General features: G+C 35.5%; 1 protein-coding gene across 1 annotated transcript in view; it reads left to right on the top strand.

Moving 5' to 3' along the window:
• EDEM3 (ER degradation enhancing alpha-mannosidase like protein 3) overlaps window positions 1–26183 on the top strand; it is a 63155-nt gene that overhangs the window by 25330 nt on the left and 11642 nt on the right. Inside the window, exons 7-17 of the mRNA XM_044676899.1 lie at window positions 6349–6483; window positions 8929–9034; window positions 10370–10467; window positions 12291–12416; window positions 14668–14751; window positions 17115–17198; window positions 17543–17667; window positions 20299–20464; window positions 20665–20819; window positions 21619–21775; window positions 23135–23329. Of these exons, the coding sequence (XP_044532834.1) occupies window positions 6349–6483; window positions 8929–9034; window positions 10370–10467; window positions 12291–12416; window positions 14668–14751; window positions 17115–17198; window positions 17543–17667; window positions 20299–20464; window positions 20665–20819; window positions 21619–21775; window positions 23135–23329 (1431 nt within the window). The remainder of the gene's footprint in view (window positions 1–6348; window positions 6484–8928; window positions 9035–10369; window positions 10468–12290; window positions 12417–14667; window positions 14752–17114; window positions 17199–17542; window positions 17668–20298; window positions 20465–20664; window positions 20820–21618; window positions 21776–23134; window positions 23330–26183) is intronic.

Here is a 26183-nt window from a genome sequence, read left to right as displayed (position 1 = left end):
TTGTCACTTATTGTTTTGGCTAGGGCTGCACTTTAAAAAAAATTTTTTTTAATTTAAAAATTTTTATTTAGAATATTTTTCCATGGTTACATGATTCATAATCCCCCCTCATCCGTTCTCTCCTCCCCACTCCCAAAGCCAACAAGCAGTTCCACTAGATTATACATGTATCATTGTTCAAAACATTTCTATGTTATTTATATTTGCAGTAGAGTGATCCTCTAACATCAAAACCCTAATCACATCCCTATGTGATCAAGCATATATTTTTCTAATGCATTTCTGATTCCACAGTTCTTTCTCACAAGTTCCTCTGAATCATTGCATTGCTGCTGGTAGAAAAGTCTATTACATTCGATTGTGCTGCTTGTAGAGAAGTCCATTATGCTCAGTTGTGCCATAATGTATCAGCCTTTCTGTACAATGTTCTCCTGGTTCTTCTCTTTTCACTCTGCATCAATTCCTGGAGGTCATTCCAGTACACATTGCATTTCTTCATTTCTTTATTCCTTTCAGCACAATAATATTCCATCACCAAGATATACCACAGTTTTTGTTCAGCCATTTCCCAAACGATGAACATTCCCTCATTTTCTAATTTTTTGCAACTACAAAGAATGCGGCTATAAATATTTTTGTACAAGTCTTTTTCCTTATTGTCTCTTTGAGGTACAAACCCAGCAGTGGTATTGGTGGACAGGCATTCATTTAAAGCCCTTTGGACATAGTTCCAAATTACCCTCTAGAATGGTTGGATTAATTCACAACTCCACGAGAAGTGTATTAATGTCCCAATTTTGCCACATCTCCTCTAACATTTATTACTTTCCTTTGTTGTCATATTGGCCAATCTGCTAGATGTGAGGTGGTACCTCACAGTTGTTTTAATTTGCATTTCTCTAATCAGGAGGGATTTAGAACACTTTTTCATGTGCTTATTGATAGTTTTGATTTCATCATGTGAAAACCAGTTCTATTCTTTCTGCTCCAGCCTTGTTGATCTACTTGCCAAATGCCTTTTGTTTACTCATCATTATGCTTTTGGCCACACTATTCATAACAAACCTCACCTCTTATGCAAATTCTGTCTTTGAAGAACCAGCACGATTCCCATTTCCTCTGTGTAATTTATAGGGGTGGTCAGAGTGGCCTGAGCTATTTAATAGGGAAGGATCATTTATACACTCCAAGGAATTTAGAGGATAATTAATGGAGATGGTAGCATATAGGGCCTTGTTATCTGGTAGAGATGATGAGGATGGAGATTCATCCTAATTATCAAATTTTTATAGCATATACACAGAGGCAAGAGAAGAAAGAATGATATCAGAAAATAGCTAATTGTCCAATTTGCTGGAAGATAGAGTGCAGGTATAGACACTGATTGTTGAAGTGTTTGAATGCCAGAGGAAGGAGTTTATATTTTATTAAGTAGGCAGTGGGAGGAGAGTTTTTAAAAACAGGAAACTAAGGGGATTTGATCATACCTTGGCAGTGGTGTGAAGATTGGATTGAGGAGGGGAGAGCCTGGAATCAGGAAAACCAATTAGAAAGCTATTATAGTAGTTTAGACATTTGACTATAAGCCTAAATGAAGAGAGAGTGGCAGTATAGGTAAAAGTGAGGTGGTCCACAAGAGATTTTGAAGCTAAAATTAACAAGACTTGGCAATTGATTGAATGTAGGAAATGAGTAAAGAGAAAAGTCAAGAATGATTCTCAACGTAAAAAAAACCCTTACTTTCTGTCTTAGAATCAATACTGTGTTTTGGTTCCAAGAAGAGTGGTAAGAGCTAGGCAAGTGACTTGCCCAGGGTCACATAGCCAGGAAGTGTTTGAGGCCAATTTTGAACCTAGAACCTCCCATCTCTGGGCCTGGCTCTTAATCCACCACTGGGCCATTTAGCTGCCCTCCTTAGAGAAAGAGATTTTTAACCTGGAATCTTAACCTGATAGATTTCAGTAGATCTATGAATTTGGATTGGAAAACAATTACATCTTCACTTTAACAAGCCTCTTATTGAAAATTATGAATGTAGGCAGAAACATTCTAAGAAGGGGTCCATAGGTTTCACTAAACTGCCAAAGGAGTCCACAACATGAGAGAGTGAAGAACTTTTGGTTTGGAGCTTAGTTGACTGGAAGAATGCTGTGCCATCAAAAGAAATGAAGGAGTTAGGAGAAGGGACAGTTTATAGAGAGAAATACCCTTGCTGAGTATGAGTTTCAGATGGGTAAATCTGGGGTGAATGTCTATCATACAATTGGAGGTGAAGTCAAGAATGGAAATAAATATTTGAGAGTCATCTGCCTAGAGATAGTAGTCAAGCCCATGATTCTTGGTTAGATTGCACAGGAAGAAAAAATAAAAGAGAAGAGAAAGGAACTCATGATAGAGCCTTGGAAGTTTGTGGGGAGAGGAATAGATTATTCTTATCAGGCAGAGGAGAGCTAAGAGTGAATTGTGTCATAAAAACCTAGATAGAAACCTAGGAAGAACATCAAGAAGGAGGGACTGATCAACCACAGTAAAATCGATAGAATGGCCAAAGGAAGAGAAGAACTGAGATGATTAGATTTAGGAAGTCATTGCAGACCTTAGAGAGGGCTGTTTCATTGTTGCAGTAAGCATAGAAACTACATTATAAAGGCTGAGAAGGGAATAGAGGCAGTAAGTAGTCAACTACTTTCTAGAAACCTAGCAGGAAAAGAGAAATAAAGAGAGAATGAAGCTTGAAGGCTGCCAGGATCAAAGGAAAGTGGTTTACTTTTGTTTATTTTTAGTTTTAGGGGAGATTTCAGTACAGGAGGTAAGGGAGGAACCAGAAGAGAAGGGATTGAAGATGATCTGAGGGATGGGATAGAAGGGATAGTACCAAAGACCCAAGTAGAAGAGTCAGCCTTGGCCAGGAAGAGGAGGAACAGCTTCCATCTCTGAGATCTGAGGGAAAAGTCTGGGGTGTAGGGGCTACTTAGATCACTTATTTTAGGAACATAAAAATGTGTTTTATGTATTTGGTTTCCTGAGAAAATTGTCCTAATTCATATATTTAAGTGTAATTTGTTCTGACGGTATTGACAACTTTACTAATTAAATCTACTTTTAAATGTTTTTAGTTTTTGTTTTAAATGGAGCTACAAGCTGCTGAATTTTAAGGAGTCTAGCATCTTTTAGCTTTTGCCAGTTTATGAGAAGCAGGCAAAGATTTGAGAACAGAAAAAAACCATCAACATTATAGGAAAGTAAAGAAAGTTATGTTTTCTGGACTTAGTGGCCTCTGGTGTGTCAAGCAGATACAGAAAGCACTCATATTCAAAAAAGGAGCTGAGGAAAAAGGAACTCCAACATGCATTGAATACAACTTCTGCTACATGGAATGTTGTCTAATCAGTCTTATTTGGAAATTTCATTTGACATTTTTGCAAATCATGTTTTTTCTTCCTAATAAATTGTAATATGGGAATGCTTTTGCATGGTAGAGGTTGGTCTCACCATTTTGCTGTGGGGAGAAAAAACTCACAATTTATTGATGAGATTATAAGTGGTGGCATGCATGGATTTTGTGATGGGGAGACTTCGGAACTAATTAACTACTCTGTTACTTTACCAGATGGTAGGTGATTTTTTTTTTTCCTTTACAAAATAAAGGCTTATCAGAAGTTCAGTTATGACTTATATAAGTTATGAAAGTATTGAAATGCCACTAAGTAGAGCTTAGTTTTTTGAGATCCAATTACATTTAAACTCTTATAGTTCCATAAAGAAGTATATTTCCTCATGATTCCTTTTTGATTTTCAGAGTTTTGAAGCCAAAGAGGAGCCACGTTCCAATTTGCTTCCACCTAGGATCTTACTCCTCTGGCTTGATGCTTTTGGACAAGATGGGCAATAAGCCCCTTTGTTTCTAATCTTGACAAGAAAAAATGGTTGTTACTGCCAGGGTCTCCTCCGTTCTTAATTCTTGGAGGTCTAGTTAGGAGAATAGGTACTGACCTCTAGATCATAAATTAAAGTAAGAGGAAGCCCACAAGTAAATTAGACAGTTAGTCTTTCTGCTTTTTTAGGTGAAAATCACAGTGCTCCCTGGAGTCAAAAATGCATCTTTTTTTTTATATCAAGCATTTTAATGATCTAATATTGTAGATCGTTTCACATACAAACCAGCCTTCTCCCTTCTTCCCATCTTCACAACTCATCACAGTCCCTCATCCCAGAGGGATCCTTCCTTCCTCTAAGCTTTAGAAAAGAGTAGTATTTATAACCTGCTTTTGGTACATTAGCTATAGCTGTGTGTGTGACTGTTTTGCTTTAGATTTTTGAGTTCCTCAAGAGCAAGGACTATGTCTTAGCCTTTCATTTGTGTCCTCTATTACTCCATTAACTGGAATGTTGGGGGAAATGCCACATTTCTGCTAATTAAGTTTATTGGTTGGCTAAGGATTAGTCAAAAAAATTCAGCTTGCAGTTTTTTCTAACTTGCACAAATGAGTTTTTCTACTTTAGTATGTTAGTAACCATGACTGTGGTGGCTTTCTCTTGTGGTTGCCAGTCTTATATTACATGAGGGTCATCCGTTCTTTTTGATAATAGAAGTGTAAAGGTTAGCCTATGATCTTTGTGGTGAGGTGTTTACTGGATTGAGAGTGAGAGGGAGGCTAGGCTGTTAGCCTGAAGGTTTGAGGAGTACCAGCTGCCATTTGTGGGTGATCAAAGCTTTTCCCACCTGGGAGTTTCAGCCACTGTCTTGTCTGAAAATATTGGGGGAAAGCAACCCCCCACCCCCTCCAAAGGTGACCAGGGAAATAATTTGTAACTGTTTTCTTGGCTCTTCCTCCCTACTGTAAGATTTAAATCAATATCCAATAACTCCAAGTATTTATATTTTATAAAGTTTATTAATAATCACTTGAAGTAGAAGAAATAAAAAGGACAAAAGTAAAAATCTGAGTAAAAACATCTGAGTAAAATTCTTCTGCCTGGGACTCACCCCACCTCCACAAACTGTGATCAGGGGAAAAGAGAGAGGGACAGGGTCACATACAAACTTTATCTTCCCTGATAGATGGGATACATTAGTATGTAACATGAGAATGAACATGGGAAGCTGGGATTTAGAGTCCTGGGGAGCAGATTCTAATTATACACTACCCAAAGTTGATTGATTTTTTTTTAAGTTCATTAATTTGAACTTATTTTTACATAGTATTCCTTCTTTCTCCTAATGGTGGAATGCTACAAAATTCTAGTTCTTAATTCAGAGTTCTGGTCACTTGGATTTTGGTTAAGCAAGAGGTTTTGCATAGAATGTTTGGATCATCCTTTTGAAACACTGTTGTAACTTGAAATAGAAATTTTTTTTTTTTATTTCTGTTATATGGTAGGCTGATGCTGCTCTTTCAGGGTCTGGGAAAGTTGACTATTTTCAACACTTCTAAAATAAGTTTACTAAAATCTCAACCTACCACTTAATCACTGTCAGAATAAAAGAATATTTGGTTACTTCTGTCTAAAGAATGGTACTACTTGTTCTAAGGAGAAGATTTTTAGTTTCATTATTTAAAAAATTTTTTTTAAACCCTTACCTTCCATCTTAGAATCAATACTGTGTATTGGTTCCAAGGCAGAAGAGTGGTAAGGGCTAGGCAATGGGGGTTAAGTGACTTTCCCAGGGTCACACAGCTAGGAAGTATCTGAGGCCAGATTTGACCCCAAGACCTCCTGTCTCCAGGCCTGGCTCTCAATTCACTGAGTCACCCAGCTACCCCCAAGTTTCATTATTTCTTTTTTTTTTTTTTCTTTTTTTTTTTTATATTTTTAAACCCATAACTTCTGTGTATTAGTTTCTTGGTGGAAGAGTGGTAAGGGTAAGACTTGCCCAAGGTCACACAGCTGGGAAGTGTCTGAGGCCAGATTTCAACCTAGGACCTCCCATCTCTAGGCCTGGCTCTCAATCCACTGAGCTACCCAGCTGCCCCTAGTTTCATTATTTCTTAAACTTCTTTTAGACCTGGCTTAGTTCCACCTAGTTTCTAGGCCTGTATTGAATAGTTTTAGCAATTCATTAAGATTTCTGCTAAAAGATCCTTTCTCCATATCACATGTATGATCTAGTTGAACTTTGAGATTGCTGAAGGAATTAAATTAAAATTATCTGCCCTAAGTATTTTGGGTGTAGCATGCCATCCAGTAGGGATGTCTCAGGTGATTGCTTTAAATTTCATCCTATACTTATTTCATATCGGATTTTCATACTTTAATAAAGTTATCATGAAAAATAGAGTAATCATTTGCCAGTGAGTTAGTGTGTATTCTTTTTTGCTAAGATGCTTATCTTTTCATTTTGTTCAGATTAACTTAAAATTTGGCATGAGAAAACCAGAAGCTCGAACAGGCACAGAAACTGATACCTGTACTGCATGTGCAGGTACCTTGATCCTTGAGTTTGCTGCTCTAAGTCGATTCACAGGAACATCAATATTTGAGGTTTGTTTTTCATGATCTTTGATCTTTTGGGTATTAGGTTTAGTTAACTTTCTGTTTTTGTTTAATTATTTCACTTTAAGTTTCCTAATTAGGGTGCTGCTATGTTTAATTTTGTGATTTTTATTCAGTGGAATTTGTACATAAAAGAGTGTACAAAAAGAATTTGTACATATAAGAGTGCTAAGGAATATAGTGAATGTTGTTGCCAGCCAGTAGGTTATGGCTGTATTAAAAGTAACCTTGTGCTTCATCTAGAAGATATTAAAATAAGATTTTATTTTTAAACTTTGATAGTACCATCAGCTAAAGAGTTCCTTGATGGCAGGGTATTTCTACATAAGTTAGATATAAAGTATTGTACTTGTGCTTTATTCTCTTGGCCTCTATGCCCCTTAACTCTCCTCAAAAAATTTAAAAGCACAACAGAAATCTTGCACTTTAAATATTGGTTTGAAACCCTAATTTGACAATCTTAATAAGACAATTTGTTTAATCCAAAGAGAAGGTTGTTTCTTGTTAATCAGAAGATTTAGTATTGTAAAGAGTTGATAGTGCTTCCCATCACTTACCCTTTTTAAATTGCCTAAGCAAGTAATGAGATACAATAGTGACATGGAGAGCTTCACTCTTCAAATATAGAGAGACATTTTGGTGTTGTAGAAGAGGGCCAGATTTCAAATGAGATAGGAAATTCATGTCCAGGCCCTGATGATAGTCTCTGGCTCTGTAGTTTTCTCATGTGTAAAATGGGGATAATACTTGTGTTATTTACCTTTAAAACATATAAATGCAAGTTGTTATATGTTTTGTTAGGTTTTTCCCCATTACATGCTACCAAGGAAAATTAAGGCAGTATATGTTGTATCAGGTAGAAGTTAGGGGACAGTTGGGTGGCACTGTGGATAGAATTCCAGGCCTCTAGTCAGAAGGACCTGAATTAAAATCTGGCTTCAGATACTACTTTTCCTAGCAGTGTGACCCTGGGCTAGTTACTTAACCCCATTTGCCTAGCCCTTGCCCTTCTGCCTTAGAGCTATTACTAAGAAAAGGAAGGGTTTTAAAAAGGAAGTGAGATGTAAATTGATATTTTAATAAAAGTTCAGAAACCTAATTTAACTGTGAAATGTCCTCAGGGGTGTCCAGAACCTTTGCCCAGTAAATCTGAGTAACTTTTAGAGAAAAGGGTAAAAAACATTATATGAAATTATTTAGTGTGTATAAAAGCCAGAAAAAGTCTAGACATTTCCCCCCAAAGCCCCTCTAAGTCTGACTCATCTGTTTGTTCACTGTTGACTAGATTGTCTACCATTGAGATTAATAGGATCCAGGATGCCTAATATTTGACACTTCAAAGATTCGGTTACCTCTTTGATGATCTCACTTGGTTGTCCACATAAAAAAAATTAGGCTTCTTGGGGCTAGCTGGATAGCTCAGTGGATTAAGTGCCAGGCCTAAAGATGGGAGGTCCTAGATTCAAATATCCACTTCCTAGCAGTGTGACCCTGGGCAAGTCACTTAACTCCCATTGCCTAAGCCCTTACCACTCTTCTGCCTTGGAATCAATACACAGTATTGATCTAAGACAGAAGGTAAGGGTTAAAAAAAAATTAGGCTTCTCCATAAAATGGCATCTATAAAAAGTTACTTGCTTTGCATTTGAATAGAGGAAATTATTTAAGAAGCTTTTTCAAGTGCTTTTCATCTTTATAGGGCCTTTCATTTAACAAGAGGAAAGACTGAAAATGCAGAGAACTAAGTGGAGTATAGCCTCCAACCCTTCCTTGTCATATAACCACAGAAAGTCACATCAGACCCTTGGCCTGTTCCTTAATCACTAAAATGTAGCTATGAATGTCTGAAGTACCTACTTCAAAGGTTGTTACTGAGATTCAAATGATAGAGGAGAGATAAAGTGCTTCACAAACTTCAAAGCTATTATTTTTTGTTCAGATTTTTTAATTGTGGAGTGGTTGATCATTTCCTTCTCCAGCTTACTTTACAGATGAGGAAACTGAGGCAAACAGGTTTAAGTGACTTACCCAGGGTCACATAGCTAGTAAGTATCTGAGGCCAGATTTGAATTCAGGAAGATGAGTCCTCCTGATTCCAGACATGTCACTGCCCCTTAGAGCTATTATTAGATAATAAACATATGAACCTATACAAAAAACAAATAACTTCCTGTTTTGTCGTGCATGAACCCGAGTTTAAGTAATGTAAATTATATGTTAACGTAGAAGTCTAGATTTTCAGAACTGCCAGCCACTGCTGTCTCTTCTAAAACAATCTTACTGTCATTTATTCCCATTTAATTGATTAGGGTAGTGAATTTGTCTTTTGAATAGAATTCTTTATTAGTACTTTTTTCAATTCTTTTTAAGAAAAACATCACCATATGACTTTCTAGATTACTAAGTACATTCATATACATATTTTATTTTTAGGAATCTGCACGGAAAGCTCTTGACTTTCTCTGGGAAAAAAGACAGCGCAGCAGTAATTTAGTAGGAGTGACTATTAATATTCATACCGGAGACTGGGTACGCAAAGGTATGGGAATTGTGGATTCTTTCATCACAACTTCTTTGTCTCCTCAGAATGTTTTAGGAAATGATGGCATTAATCTTTTTTCTTTGTAGTCTCTTGGGTGTCATCTGTTTGTTTTTAAATTATCTAGCCAACTTTAGAACTATGTAGAAATGTCTACAAAATCATAAGATAACTAGAGTTTCATTCAAGTATTGTAACTGATCTTTACCATCCCTATTTGCCTCCCAAAGCACTCTCAGTCTTGCTCATTTAGAATTCCTGTTTTGTGTCAGAGCTTACAGCTGCTGCTTTTACCAGTGGCATCTGTAAAGCATTTTGTAGCCCAATGTGATAGACGTTAAGGATCTACAAAAGTGTGAGATACGTCCCTGCTCTCAGGAGACTGAAAACCTAATGGGAGGGATAAGCCAGCCAAATGAACATTATAAATAGTAGTGTGACTTGGGGTTCAAATGAAGGTAGTTCTTAGAGAGGGCTGGGGTATTTCGGAGTTGGAACTTGAGCTTGCTCTTCATGTAAAGGGTCTTGAGGGGAAAGCGCATGCCTTATTCAAGAGCTTGGGTGAAAGGCCAGACACAGGAACGGTCATGACCTTTTTGGTAAATGAGTAAGCCAGTGGGGCTACAGCAGAGAACTTGGGTGCTGTGGAAACATTTTAAGGAACAAGTCCTTTGGGGGAAAAAAACTCCTTTTAATCAAATTAAAAGGTGACTCAGTGATTTCCAAAAGTTTTCTGATCACGTCAAAGAGATACAGGAAAGGTGGGGAAAAGAGAGAAGGAGCACCTCTGTTGAATGATGTTTTAATCTCCATTTTACTTTGTATATCCTATTTGTGATTAATAAGTGGCATTCCCGTTAGGAACAGTCTAATAAAAAAAAAGCTCAGGCTTAAAGAACAAGATCAGAATAGACTTTAGAGGACTAGGTAAATCCAAAAGCATAGGCCAGGGAACATCAAAATGCAGGACATTTGTAAAGGCACAAAGGCGCCCTCTGGTGGTGCTTTGGCTTAGTGCCCCGCCAAAGTTAACCTTTTTCTCTTCAAGGAATCTCAGTAAATACAAATCTTTCCTCTTTCAATTTGAATGTCATCAGAGAAACATTATTCTTCATTCATTACAATGGGTTCCTGCCATCACAGATTACCTCTAAAACCAGTATTTTGCTGATATAACTGTTATTGTTTTCATTTATGTGCTTACATCAATGCCCTTTTCTCTGTTAACATGCCAATATCCTCATTTGCCCTGTGTAAAATATTCAAGTAACCTTATTTGCAGTTTACATAATTTCTGTTTTGAATAGGCTTATTTGCATTCATTTTTTTTTGTAGACAGTGGAGTTGGAGCAGGAATTGATTCATACTATGAATATTTATTAAAAGCCTATGTCTTACTTGGGGATGACAGTTTTCTGGAAAGATTTAACACAGTAAGTTTATTCACCTTTTATATTTGTATTATTTTTAGTTTTAATTTAAATTAAATCAGTTGTCAGTTTTGGACAGAATTTTAGTCATGAAATTTTGGCAGGTGATTATTCATACAAGTGTGACATAGGTAACTCAGTTATCCTTGGTGTTGGTAGGACTAAGATTTTGTAGATAATTGAAACACATTCCAGAAAATTAACTTTAGACCTTTTATCAGAATTCTTAATAATAACAAGAAGACAATCTTACTACTTTTCTTTCTCCTGGATTGTAGGAAGAGAATATTTTGATATGAATAGCATTTTTCAACTTAACTTTTTTTTTTTTAACTCTTACCTTCTGTCTTAGAATTGATAGTAAGTATCATTTCCAAGGCAGAAAAGTGGTGAGGGCTTTGGGGTTAAATTACTTGCTTGCCCAGGTCACACAGCTAGATTTGAATTCAGGGCAGATTTGAACCCAGGTCCTTTCATCTGCAGGCCTGGCTTTCTGTTCACTGAGCCATTTGGTTGTCCCTGCACCATAACTCTTTAAACTTGTCCTCTTAACCACTATTTTACACTATATAGCCCTTGAAACCTTGGAGTAGTTTGCTTCATGGTGCCTTATAGGGGCAGCCCTTGTCACTTATTGACAGTATTCCCCAAAAAGGAGATATGCATATATTTACAGAGGCACCCTGGCAATTTAAGGAACTCTTACCTAGATAGATTTCAATCCATTTTTGACTTGATAGATTTAAATAGGTGCCTGTTTTGGTACCTAGAGGTTGGATGATTTGTTCAGGATCATACAGCTAAGATGTGTCAGAGGCAGGGCAGGTCTTCCCACCTGTCCCTCTTCCCTAACTCTTCCCATTATTTTGTCTACCTCAACATACTGCCTCTCATTGAGAGGGCTCAATGACCCTAGAGACTTTTTTAAAGCTTTAGTAAAAAAGGAACTGAAGAACAAAGAGAATTGGAAGGAAAAGAAAGAGAACCAGTTTCAGCAGAAAGAGTGAGCAATAGGAAATGGAAATATTAACATGAATTAACAGAATCTGGGCAGTCAGACAGAGGACTCGTTCCAAAGCGACCAAAGATCACTAAATCAACCTAGAGACCAGTAGAGTAATTGATCCAAAGCAAGAAAGCCTTTTTTTAAGTCATACACCATTTTGACATGCTGGTAAAACCTAGAGGGACCCCCCTTCTCAGTATCTTTTTGTTAAATGATAAAATTAAAATACTTAGAATCACAAAGGAAGCCAATTATTGAAATATTTATTCAGATTTTTTTTTTAACATTCATGGACCTCAGGTTAAGAACCCCAAATATATAAGTACTTTATTAGGTTCTGAATGCATCCCTGTTTGAATGATACCAAAATTTATGTTCATAATATTGAAACCCAAGTCATCAAGAAAAGGTTAATTTGTTTTGCATTTTCACTTTAAGAAGGCATAGAAGGATATAGTTTATTTTGGAATGATTTCCATCAAAATGGTTAATATAAATTTTAAACACTGTAGTTAACTTTATAGATTTTTTTCATTTAGGATATAGTCATGGGATCATAAATTTAGGGCTAGGACATACCTTAGAGGCCATCTAGTCTAATTCTGTCCAAAGAGATCTAACCCTAGGTTATGTAGGAATCAACTGTGGAGGCAGATTTTGAATGTAGGCCCTCAGGTGCTGCTCTGGAGTTGGGACTCCCTAGGGTCCAGGGAGTATTAGCAACTTATACAGAATTGCTCTTTTTCCTGAATGAAAGAATGCTTCTTTCTCCTATGCTGATATCATGAAATGTATTGTTTTTTTTTTCCTCTTTGTTTAGCACTATGATGCCATAATGAGGTACATTAGCCAGCCCCCTCTTCTGCTTGATGTGCATATCCACAAACCAATGTTAAATGCTCGAACTTGGATGGATTCTTTGCTTGCCTTCTTTCCAGGACTGCAGGTAAAGAGAAATGGAATATTTAAAAATCATATTAAATCATACCATTAAAGTGAAAAAAAATAATGGTACAACTGAACTTTTCCAAGACCCTTTGTGTATGTTGAAAATCTTACTTAATAGGGATCCCCATTATTCAAGTATTTCTTATATCAACTTACCTAGGCACTTCCCAACTTTTCTTAGGCTTATCAGAGCTACCAGTATCTCCACACTTGTTCTTTGAGGCCATTATTAATAAATAAATAGCAAATGAAACAAAGAGAAGCACTGCTCTAATGTGGACAGGATTTGTTACAGTGAGAACTCCAGACATAGGCTAATGTTAGGTATGAAACAATGTTCTGACTCACATGAATACTTTCTAGGGTGAGCATGAGAATGATTAGGCAAACCGCTGCAAGGCTTTACGCCAGGGGTCGGCAACCTTTTTGGCCGTGAGAGCCATAAACACCACATTTTTAAAAATGTAATTTCGTGAGAGCCGTACAGTGCTCACAGTGCGCTCCTGTAACAGTGCCTGAAAAAAAATTGACTTTATGGCTCCTGCAGAAAGAGCCATATCTGGCCCTCAAAAGAGCCAGATATGGTTTGAGAGCCATACGTTGCACACCCCTGCTTTATGCTATTTGGAAAAATGGCATGGATTTAGCATGTAGTTACAATTTTTTACTTTATGCATTTTTTCTGCCTTTATTTACTTTTTTTTTGATTGCCAATTCAGTAGGTCTGATTTTAGTATACATGTGTTGAGGGTGCATAAAATGAGCATCCACTTTAATTCATATTTGTTTACAACCTTGAAAAACAAAAATTATTGAAAACTGTTCTGTTCTTATTTCCTAATGTAAACAGTAATGAAATGTGAATGAAGCAGGTCTAAAGCTAGGTGCCAGCTGTTGAACTCCTGTATTGGATTAGGCACGGGCTATGATAATAGTATTTCTTTGAATATATGGATGAATGAATGAAAAAAGCATTTCTTCAATACTTGCTATATGCAAAGAACTGTGGTAGGCCCTGGGAATATAAATAGAAAAACCAGGATATTCCTGTTCTCAAGGGGCTCACATTCTAAGAGTTAGAGAAAACACATATAGGAAATTTCAGCTGCAAATTAAATGGAAAGACCCATTGCTTCTTAGGATGCAGCATCAAGGCAGATTCATGTTTTCTAGTGTCCTTATATCTCAATGATGCCAAGGACTTTGTGACTGGGAATATTATTTTTTTTGCCAGATCTTCAATAATTATGACTTCTGAGGAGATGAATACTGTAGAGTTGTCCTGGAATATTACCAGTAGGAATGAAGAAGCAATGTGGCAGATTTGAGAGATTTTCAAGGAAGAATAGACAATATTTAGTTATTGGATTTGGGAATGAAGAAAAAAGTTTTTAGACATGAATGAGTTGAGAGAATGATGATGCCATTGAAAGAAAGATGGAAGGAGGGGGGTGTCAGGAGATCAGATTTGGTTTTATGTGAACATAGAAAGAGACTCTTTAGAACTGAAAGAGACTCTTAGGAATCATTTTAACAATCTTATTTAAAGAGATTAAATGATTTACTCAAATTCCTAATCAGTGAGTAAGCTATGTTTCAAATCTAGGTCTTCTGACTCTTCATAGCCAGTATTTTGTGGATATGTAGTTTTCCGTTATGCCCTACTGTCTCCCATGGGGATTGAATACATGACCTTGTTGTTAAAGCAGCTGAGCTAACCTCACCACTTTAGATCATGAGACTTTTAGATGGATACATCCTTTAGCTAGTTACTGATTTCTTCTGGTATCTGGAACAGATCATTAACAAGTGAATTGTGTAGTCTGAAATCTTCTCTGACAAGGTCAACAACAGCTCTGCCTGAATCAAATCAAGTGACAAACAAGGGCAAATAGTTTAGGAGCTGCCTAGAAAAAGATTTCAAGCAAGAAAGGTCATTATTTTTTAAAAATTGAGTAAATTAATTTGTGTGGTTCTGCATGAAACTGATGACAAATGATTTAGGACAGCTAGGAGGCCCAGTGGATAGAGAGCTAGGTCCAGAGATGGGAGGTTCTGAGTTCAAATTTTGCTCTTCCTAGCTGTATCCTGGGCAAGTCACTAGTCTTTACTGTTCTTTTGCTTTAGGACCCCAGTACATAGTATTGATTTTTAAGACAGAAAGTGTTTTTTTAAACAAACTAAAAACTCCAAATGATTTAGGTAGCAAATTGCGTATTTTAGGTTAATTTCTATTTCATGATTTCTAGGTTTTAAAGGGGGACATTAGACCTGCTATTGAAACTCATGAAATGTTATATCAGGTGATAAAAAAGCACAATTTTCTTCCAGAGGTAAGTAAAAAATCATAAAAATCACAGTAAATTTCTTAATTAAAAAAACCATGATGTTTTGGGGGGAAACATAGATAATTCTTTTTCTATTTAAATTTGTATTTTTCACTTTTTCATAATCACAAATATACATTATTGATAGGTGGATTCCTCTGGATGAGAGAAGCTATTGGTTTTTCATATAGTATTTTTGTATATTTTAGCAGACTTCTCAAGCAGCTAGGTTTGCTTCTATGGAATCTTGGTGGTAGATTAGATTTTCTTAAAAATAAGATACTTGTGATAACTATCTTACCAACCTAATATGCTGCCACTAAACTAATTTCTGATAGCACCTTTTAGCTTCTGTTAAAATAGAATTCAAAATTTCAAAAATGTATATGAGTTGTCTTGAAACTATTTTATTAACTGCTTAGAGGGAATTCTCCAAAGCACTTAAGCTGTTCATTCACTGTGTTTATGAAAGCTTAGATTTTCCTTAATCCTTATGAGTCCAAAACTCTCCATTATGGGAAACTTAAAAGAATTGGTTTCATTATATCCAGTTTTTTTGCGATATTCCTACCATTTTCTCTGTTCCTACATGGAACAGATTTTAAGTAATTTTTCTTTGGAATTTCATGTAAATCTGTGGAAATATACCCTTGATAAAAAGCTTAATGACAGGGGACAGGTGAGTAGCTCAGTGGATTGAGAGCCAGGTCTAGAGATGGGCGGTTCTAGGTTCAAATTCGGTCTCAGACACTTCCCAGCTGTGTGACCCTGGGCAAGTCACTTGACCCCCATTGCCTTCCCTTACCACTCTTCTGCCTTGGAGCCAATATACAGTATTGACTCCAAGACGGAAGGTAAGGGTTTTAAAAAAAAAAAAGCTTATATGACAATCAGTAAAGATCAAAAGTATTTTATTTATTTTTTGGTTGCAAAAAAGTATTAAATTCTATCGATGTGTTTTGTTTTTATATTACGTAAATTTCCCTTTGCGTGCCTCTTATTCCAGAGAATTATCTATATGTATTTTTTCTTTTACTAATCTGTTCTACCCACTACTATTCCTTATTAAATGTATTAAAAAATATGAATGTAAAGGTCTCAGTACATAGATGGATAGTCTGGCAAAACAAATTACTATGTTGTCTATGTCTGAAAATGTGTCTCATTACATTTCAAATTCATCACCTCTCTGACAGGAGGCAAGTGGTATCTTGTTTCTTCTGGACTTTAATATTACTTTATTGATTAGAGTTCCAGAGTCCCTTGGGGTATATATAAATTGGTCTCCTAGTTCATTTAGGCACATTTATTGTGTTTTTTATGTGCTAGTCATTGTGCCAAGTGCCGAGGATAGAAAGAAAGGGGGAAAAAACCCAATTGCTTTTAGGAACCTCACAATTGAATAGGAGACACACCATGGATGTACAAACAGGAGAGCTGGAGATAGTCTCAGGGGCAAGACACTAAGAGTAAGGAGGACTGGGAAAGACTTTTTGTAAAAGGTGTGCCTTTAGTTGAGAATTGAAGGATACTGGGAGGTGGAGATAAAGGAGATGGGAGGCAGCTGACGAAAATGCTCAAAGTCAGGAGAATGAAATGTCTTGTGTGAATAATGGCAAGGGAACCCTTTTCACTCTGCATCATTCAGAGGTCTTCATGGATTCCTCTGAAACTGCCTGGTTAGTAAATTCTTAAGGCATAATAATATTATTTTCATGTCACAATTCATTTAGACATTTCCCAATTTGGAATATTGCCTTGGTTTCTGGTTTCTATCACCAAAAGATTTGCAAATATTTCTGTATACATACAAGTCCTTTTTCTCTTTTATCTCTTTGGTGTATAAGCCCAGTAGAGGGTAGCATGGTCAAACAGTAATATACAGATTAGTTTGGACATGGTTCTGATTTGCTTTCCAGTAGGATTATATCAATTCACAGCTCTACCAACAGTACACTCATGGATCTGCTTACCTGCAACCCCTCCAGTATTTGTCATTTTTCTCTTTTGTTGTGTTTGCCAGTCTGATCAATGTGAGGTAAAACCTCATAGTTGCTTTAATTTACATTTTGCAATTAGTGATTTAGAGCATTTTTTGATATAGCTATTGATTGAACTTTTTTTCCTTTGAAAATAGCTTGTTTATATATCTTTAACCATTTATCTTATTCTTATAAATTTAAATTAGTTAAGATAAGTTTTTTTGAAAGGAAATGTTTATTTCTTTTTAATACATAATGCATCTGTTTTTTGGCTGAAATCTATGTATTGTCTGTAGCATTTTCTGCTATTCCAAAACTTTTTGTTTGCTATTTTTATTGTGGGTTTCTACCTCTAAATTTTATCTGGTATTTTAAAATTTCGTTTAGGCTTTTACTACAGATTTCAGAGTACACTGGGCTCAGCATCCCTTACGGCCAGAATTTGCAGAAAGTACCTACTTCTTATATAAAGTAAGATAATTTTCTTTCTTTTCCCTCCATGTCCTCATTTCTTCCTGTATGTTTTGTCATTTGAAAGTGACAGCTAAATTTTCAAGATCCTTATCAAATATCTCATTGTCAAATGTGTCACAGTAGCAACTGTTTAACATGTTATTAGATGATATCATAGTTGACATCCTTTATTCTGTCCATATGTCCATAGTATAAAGTGGGATAATTTAGTTTTACTATTTAAGAAATGTAATAAACTTTATGTGTTTGACTGAGCCCCTCTAACTTATTTTTAGAAATAGAATCTACATAATGTAAATGTATGGCATATTTTATTCATTTGTATTTTTTCTTTTTAATAGGCTACAGGGGATCCTTACTACCTCGAAGTAGGGAAAACACTCATTGAAAATTTAAATAAATATGCTAGAGTGCCTTGTGGGTTTGCTGCCATGAAGGATGTTCGTACTGGAAGTCATGAGGATAGGTAAAATGCTCCTAGTATTCAGTTTTCCTCAAGTTTATGTTCATACAACTTAAAAAACTTAGATTAATCTTCAAATAAATCCACCATATTAACAAAATTTGCTGGAGGAATTAATTGGTAAACCAGTCTTATACTTTTTGAAATAATTTAATAATGTTAAAACTTATAAAATGACTATTAGAAATGGGTGTATCCTATTCTTTTAGTAATTAGAAAAAATACTTGTTTAGAAATTATTTGAATTTGGGCAGTTTTTTAGAGTAATGAGTTTATTTCAGGATAAACAACTTTGTTTCAATACCTTATACTTAGCTATAAGTACTGATATTTGGTTCCCCTTTTGTTTTATTTGCTAGTTAGAAGGAAAAAAGCATAATTGAGAAGTTTTGTTCTGTTAGACACTGATGGAATGCTATTTAATGAGGAAAAATGCATTTTGGTAAACTGTCATATATGGTAATGATGGCAAACCTCAAATAGGTTAGCTATGTTAAGTGTTTTTGTCACAACATCTTTGTGAGGTAGAGAATCTGAATATTATCATCATGAATTGGGATAATTTGAGAAACTGAGGCCTGGATAGGTGACTTGCCCAGAGTGACATCAGTGCTTAAATTCAGATTCTAATTCTACAGCAGTGTTGCATATTTGAAAAATCACTTGGGTGGTGGGATCAAAAAGCCAGAACACAAATGAAAAGCCCAAAATTAGCTTGTTAAAAAAACTATTAAGCAGCACAGAAAAGGTGACAAAATGCATATTATTCTCTCCCTGAAGAAGCCTTTACTCAGGAGCTCTTTTGGGCACAAATCTATAAGCTTAAGGATCTGATTTTGCAGTGTAAAGAAGATAAGAAGAGGCTACCAGAGGCACGTACATAGAAAGCAACCCAAAATGACAGGCTGACATTGAGCCAAACCAGACAGGAATGAGAACAGCATTACAGCCTGAGGTCATAAATTAAAGAGACTAACTACCCATAGTAGCTCAGCAGGCCTTGAGTATATCATTTCACTCATACTGAATCAATATTTATTCTGGGTCTTGGGCACTGTACCAGATTCTGAGTATATGGAGGGCCACTGCCCTCAAGGAACTGACATTCTATTGAAGCAATGCTGGAATTGTTTAAAGGATAATTGAGTCATGATCTGGATTTGAGAGGAATGCTAAAAGTCATCTCCTCTAACTTGGGACCTTATACAGGAATCCATTCATAGCTAACTTGGCAGGTGTTCATTTAACTCTTCTTTAAATGCCCTAAGGAATGGGAAGATCTCTCCTTTAAGAGGAGCCCACTTGACTATTAGATTGCCCTAATTATTAGGAAGCACTTTCCTCCAGTTGGTCATAGTTCTTCCCTCTATAGCAACATAGAATAAATCTATTCCCTTTTCCATTTAACAGCTGTACAAAGAATTGAAGAGAGCTGCTCTTGTTTCCCTCATTTTTTCCACCTTCAAACTGAATGTAGTTCACCAAACCTTCTCTGCCCTGGGCATCCTTCTGGATATAGTGTGGCTTATGAAACATGGTACCCAAGACTGAAAAGAGTACTTTGGATAATTTGTTATTTAATCCATCAAACCATTATTATTGTTATTATTAATTTACATTTACATAATATACTTTAAAAATTTCCCAAGCCATTTTCCTCATATTAACTGTGTGAAATAGCTAGATCGTTCACAAATGAGGAACTTGAGGCTTAGAAAATTTAAGTGACTTGCTTATAATAATACAACTGAGAAATATGTGTCAGAGCTGGGATTTGGAACCCTGGCCATCTGATTCCAAATCTAGAACTTTTTCCCCCTTTATGTTACACTGCCCCCTTTTAAGGAGCTATTAAAATTTGTTGCGGAATAGCTTATTCCCTTATGAAATTTTACTATAATTGTGTCAGTTTTTTTTTTTGACCCACCAGCATTTTCCTCTGACATTTGAAATGAGTTGAATATTTTGATAGATTTTCTGTATGCATAAGTGGTGTTATTGCAGAAGAAATAATTCTATGGACAAGTCAGCAGAAGTCAGATTATCTCTGCTTTACCACTGAGACTAAAGATTGTGTAAATGGAATCAGCTCGAGCTGATTCCATTTACACAAGATAGGGTGACCAATTGGTAGTTACATGGTCCAGTAACAACCATCTGGTAGATATGATAAGAGTAGAGTCTTTTGAACCTTAGCCCTGAGCTCTTTAGTAGGACTAGGAGAATCCTAGTTGATCTTCTCTCATCTTTGGCACACTGCGATTCATTTGGAAGAGCAGCCAGGGGCTCAGTGGATAGGGTTCAGGCCTGATGAGAGATCTTTGATTCATATCTGGCCTCAAGACACTTCCCTGGCCATGTGACCCTGGGCAAGTCATTTAACCCCAACTGCCTAGCCCTTACTACTCCTCTGTGTTGGAATGGATACTTAGTATCAATTCTAAGAAAGAAAGAAAGATTTAAAAAACAAAAGTATAGATAATAATGTGGCAATAACAATCCCTGTGGGATTATTAGAATTATTAAAGAAGTCCCTTGGAAATTTTAAATTGGGTTATATGTGATTAAAAAGTGACTTTGCATTGTATAGTAAGGTATTTGGAGATTTTCAAATTTTCTCTTTGATATTTTTAGAATGGACTCTTTCTTCTTGGCTGAAATGTTTAAATATCTTTACCTACTGTTTGCTGATAAGGAAGATATTATTTTTGACATAGAAGATTACATTTTTACTACAGAAGCCCATCTGTTACCTCTTTGGCTTTCTACTACAAATCAAACAGTCTCTAAGAAAAACACAGTGAGTTACCTTTCTGAATGAAATATTTTATTGTCATTTGTACTTATAGTCAAAAGGAGAACTCTTCAATGGGGTTTTTCTTTTCTCACTTAGATATAGTCCGGGTGTACTTGAGTTTCTTTAAATGTTTTATCTTATGATGTCATGATGTGTTAAAGAAGTAATTAATTTCTTCTTTCTGCATATATTTTTTCTTACAGACAACAGAATATACAGAACTGGATGACAGTAACTTTGATTGGACATGTCCAAATACTCAGATTCTCTTCCCAAATGATCCAATGTATGCCCAGAGTATTCGTGAACCCTTGAAAAATGTGGTGGATAAAAGCTGTCCTAGAGGTGTTGTCAGAGTGTAAGATGGATAGTTTTTCATTTAAGTAATTAATATAAAATATGAATAATTAAAGGAGCTAGCCATGACTAGTAGGGGACTTAGGAAAAATGGGTAGCAAGACAATGGCTTGATGGGAAATATACAGTTGTGATAACTATTTCTGCTTGTGATATAAAAATTTTATTGTAGCATATATGGAAGGCAACTTTTTGTTGGTGTTTTCATTTTTAATTGGATAATTAATAATATGAGCTATTGAGCACTATGGAATTGTACTTTCCATATCTCTTTCATGCAAGATAGTTTGTCAAGTCTATTCACCAACCCAAGAAATATTTATGCATGGCTTTCTAGGAACAGAGAGATGCAGAGATAATAAGGCAAGACCTTTGTGGAAAAAGCTAAATGCACATAGTTATATTTCAAAATAGGACCAGAGAAATCATAGCAACTTTAAACAATTTTCCTTTGTAATACAATAGAATTGTTGAGGACTGAGGAAGATGAAACCATCCTTTTATGCCCATTCCTGTCAATTTTAATCTTGAGAATACTTTTTACTGATTAAAAAGAAAAGAAAAATCGGATCCCCTAAACAAAAACTGTGGGCAACTCATTCAGTCCCTTCCAACAATTTTGCTGATAAAAGAACTCGGGCATGTAAATAATCAAGTAACAAAGCCTCTATTCACTTTAAAAGTTCTGCTATAGCTATATAGAGGTCCAAAATATATGTGGGAATTGAGCTATTGATCACATTGTATGCCTTTCACTATTTTTAATATGTATTTTTAATCCTGATTTGTTGTGTTCTTAGCAGAGAGGAGAGTTTTGGAAGTGGACCTAAGCCCCCACTGAGAGCCAGAGATTTCATGGCCAGTAATCCTGAGCATTTGGAAATCTTAAAAAAGATGGGAGTTAGTTTGATTCATCTCAAAGATGGAAGAGTGCAATTGGTCCAACATGCAATTCAGGTGAGTCTCTGCTATTTTAATTAGAGATACCTTTTTTCCATACCTTTTTTTTGGGGGGGGGGGGGGGGAAGGTATCCTTAGTATTAAATAAAACAAAGTATTTAATATCCTAAAAATTTCAATTTGAATCATGAAATTTTTTATAATGGATTAGAATCTTGATCCAGCTTCCTCCTTTGAAAATTTAAGAAAATGGGACTGTGTGAATATTTGGCTTATTTATATGTTGTACTTTTCATTTTTAACATTTTTTAAAAAAATTATTCAATATACAAAAAGCAACTAACCTAACTCTGCAACATTTTCAGAAATATTAAGTTCTTTGTGCATTTTTCTGCTTACTTGTCATGCCCATTTTGTAAAATTATATTAATCTCATCATTTAAAATATTTTCAGTCATATGTTTTATATTAAAGAACTATTTCCAGTTATAAGAAATTTTTTAAGTGAACCACTGAATTACAGTATTTACATTATTAATATGTTTAGTCTGAATAAACTACGCACTTAGATTATTTCTTTTTTGTGGGGGTCAGCTCATACTCTTGGGAAAGAAGATTCACATGGGAAAACAGTGCAGTCATTCTTTTTTTTTTTTTTTTTAAACCTTTACTAAATATTGGTTCCAAGGCAGAAGAACAGCAAGGGCTAGGCAGTTGGAGTTAAATGACTTTCCCAGGGTTACACAACTAGGAAATGTCTGAGGCCAGGACCTCTCATTTCTAAGTCTGTCTCTAGCTACTAAACCATCTAACTCTCCTAGTGAATTCATTCTTAAAGGGAAGCATTCACTGAATCTGAGTTGGAAAGTACTTCAGAGGCCTTTTAATCCAACTAGTTCCTGAACAATATATTCTAACATCCCTGACAAAATCATCCTGGGTTTTCTTGAAGACCTAGAGAGGGGGAGCTTTCTACCCCTTTGGGAGGCTTTTTTTTTTTTTTTTTAAGGATAACCCTCATTTTAGGAAATTTTTATTTCATATCTAAGTTTTCCTTCGTGACTTCCATTTATGGCTCCTATTTCTCTCTACTAGGATAATTAGTAGAGTAGTAGAAAAAGAAGACCCTATGAAAATCATTATGTTCAATCACTAATAAAGAGTGATTCAGAAGTGAATTCTGCATCCCTTTGGGCATTACTGACGTCTGCTGCCAGAAAGTCGGATTGGTCAGACTTTAGAAAATATGTCTAGAAGCATTTTTTTATTCTTAATACTAGGAAGCTATACATTTATGTTTGGCGTATGTAGAAAGAAGAATAGACTTAATTATTAAAGACTAATCAACTCATCAGCAACAAAAAAAATGAAGATAATTTAAAAAGGACAAATAGAGGTATTTGATTTCCATTTTAGGCTGCAAGCTCACTTGATGCTGAAGATGGTTTGCGATTCATGCAAGAGATGATTGAGTTGTCTAGTCAGCAACAGAAAGAACAACAGTTGCCCCCTCGAGCTGTTCAGATCGTTTCCCATCCATTTTTTGGAAGGGTGGTATTGACTGCGGGGCCAGCACAGTTTGGTATGGACCTGTCCAAACACAAATCAGGGGTATGTGTATGCCATGTGTACGTTCTTGCCTATCTTATGCTTTAGGATTGTTCAAATACAGTCCAACTTGTCTCTTCTCTAAAAATAGTTTTGATTTATCAGAAATATTAAATATTTATAAGCCCAAATTTGAGCATGCTATATTAAAAAAATTTAAATCTGAGGAAACTAAATTCTAAAAAAATCATCAGTGTAATTTTTATTATTAATTACCTAAAATTTAATGTTCTGCCTCTCCAAGTTAGAAACCCTATATTTTAGGCTTTTGAACTTCTTTCTTGTATGATATAGGTAAATGTGGGTAGTTTTTGACATCCAATAATCTTATGGGGGGGATGGCTAAGGTGTATCTAGTATTTATTCTATGAATGAAGTGCCTGGCTTTGGTAGGCTCTTGATGTTATAGTTAATCTATTAAGTTATAGTAACATTCAAAAAGTTTGTCACAATTATGGTTGTCTGAAGGTTATTGTTTTTAAAAGAAACTTTTTTTATGAAATATGCAAAATGATCGTTCAACAAAATTCTCAGGAATCAGATAGTGTAATCTTCTACAGTACTGAAACATAGTTATATGTTTCATGAGTACTTCTATTAACATGAAACTCATTATATAAAAAGTCATCCCATTCCCTTTTGAACAGCTTAAATCATTCATTTATTTGTTCAGCAGACATTTATCAGTGCCTACTCTGAGAAGTGCCTGCTTTGTTTACTATCAGTGAAGGAGATAAAGAAAAAAGGCACAATCTATTTATTTTAGGTGCCTTTGGTGTACTTTATGTGTTAATTCTTCATTTCTCTTTATATTGAGCCGCAATACTAGCTTTAATAAGCATTAACTTCAATTCTGCCAAGGAAGGAAGGAAGGAAGGAAGGAAGGAAGGAAGGAAGGAAAAAGAAAAGAAAAGAAAAGAAAAGAAAAGAAAGAAGATAAATCTTTCTTACATGTAGTAGCTTTCAGATATGGGAAAATAGCTGTTATGTTCTTCTCTCTTCCCTCTCTCTTAACTCACCTCAGGAGTTTTTTTCCTCTTATGTTAACAATGTCCTTAATTTCTTCAGTCATTAACCATGACATGGCTTGGAATTCCTTCACTATTCTGGATGTCTTCCTCTGTATGTATTACAGTTTTTCAGTGTTCTTAAAATATGGCATCTGTTATAAAATGTCTGATTCCAAATGTGGTGTCACTCCAAAGAATGGAATCAGGTTAATGTATGGCTAATGTAGCCATTAGTGACCCTGTACCCACCCATATTACCACATATTAATCTCACCAGTAAAAACACCCTTCTAGTCATGAAGGTCAAGATTATGCTTGCTTTTTTGGCAGCCACATTATATTAAGCTTATGTCAAATATTTAATTAACCACAATCTCATAGTCGTTATTGCATGTACTGTGCTTAAGCCACAACATGCCCTTTCTTTGCAGTTACTTTTTTGGACCTTAAGTTCAGGACTTAAAGATGATCTTTTTTATGGAGGATCTTCAAAATTTTAGATATGAAAGTTCAGAAGTAAATCACACAATCAAGAGGTGAACTTATCACTGTTGTAGGTCATAGGATTCTAGAATTAGAATAAGAAGACACCTTTGAAGCTATCTTGTCCATCATTTCATTCGAAAGGTGAGGAAAATTGAGACCTAGAGAAGTGAAGAGAGTTACCTAAAGTCAGATAGAAGTCTGTACTAGAATCCAAGATAGGATGCTCTGTCTCTAAATTCTGTACCTTTTTTTCTATACCATGCTGCCTCTCAGGTAAACAGAGCTTTGAAAACCATTTATCAAAGCTGTTATATTTTTCGCATAGTTGATAGACACCTAGGCTTAGAGTTGAGAAGATCTGGGTTCAAATTCTTCCTCTGACCCTTGCCAGCAATAAGGTGATGCTGCACAAGTTACTTAATTTCTTTTAATCTCTATTAGTAACTAATCAGTAAGTTTCATGAAGAATATGGAGATATTGAGTAACTAGGTTATGGCCTCCTAGCCCCCAGGAAGTTGTAGTTGAACCCATATCATCTTGACTCCCAGCCTAGCACTTTTATCTACTATTCTGGTACTTTGTGTAGGAAAGAGTTTCTATATATCCTTGGCATAGTCACTGGCATAAACCTAGAATCAAGCCATGTACATAGAAGGTACTTAGTAGATGTCAAATGAACTGATTCTACAGAATGGATTTTTTCATTATATGTAAGGTTTTTATTAATAGTTGGAAGAATCTGGGGACAAGGTGGAGATGGGGCAGTGGAAATCACCTTGTTAAAATTTAAGGAAAAATGGATTTCTGTAGTCCAACATAGCTAATAGAACACCATTTGCCTTTCATTTATATTATCTGTATATTAGAGGCAATACAGTCAGTAGGTTTGTTTTGGGGGGGGCAGTGTGTGGGGATACTATTAAAGATAAATATGTGGAAAGAGCACCAAAGGGCCAGGAGTAAGTGTTAACTGTTCTGATCAGTAGTTAGCTGTTTTTCATTTTTTTCTTCTTATTATAAAATAAGAATTTGACTTACGTTAATATCTAAGATTCAATCCAATTTCTACCATTCTTTGATTTTATGAGATATTTAAAAAATAATCATTCCTAGTCAAGTTAAAGTTTCACTTTTGTTTTCTTAAAAACTAGTTGGAAATTTCTCAAAGCCCATCCTCTTTGGAACATGTGTTTTTGGTAGAATATAGAATTTTTGTAAATTTTATCAAAAAACTGATTTCAGTCTGCAGAATCTCAACTAAATTTCTATTAATCTTAGTTCAAGTTCTGATTACTGGAGCAACAAAAAACATTTTTTTTCCACATTATAGCTTTCATTCAGATATTTGAAGACAAGCTTA

Source organism: Gracilinanus agilis, chromosome 4 (assembly GCF_016433145.1).
Source record: "Gracilinanus agilis isolate LMUSP501 chromosome 4, AgileGrace, whole genome shotgun sequence".
NCBI lineage: Eukaryota > Metazoa > Chordata > Mammalia > Didelphimorphia > Didelphidae > Gracilinanus > Gracilinanus agilis.
Note: the sequence above shows the minus strand (reverse complement) of the source record. Positions and strands in the feature narration are given on the sequence as shown.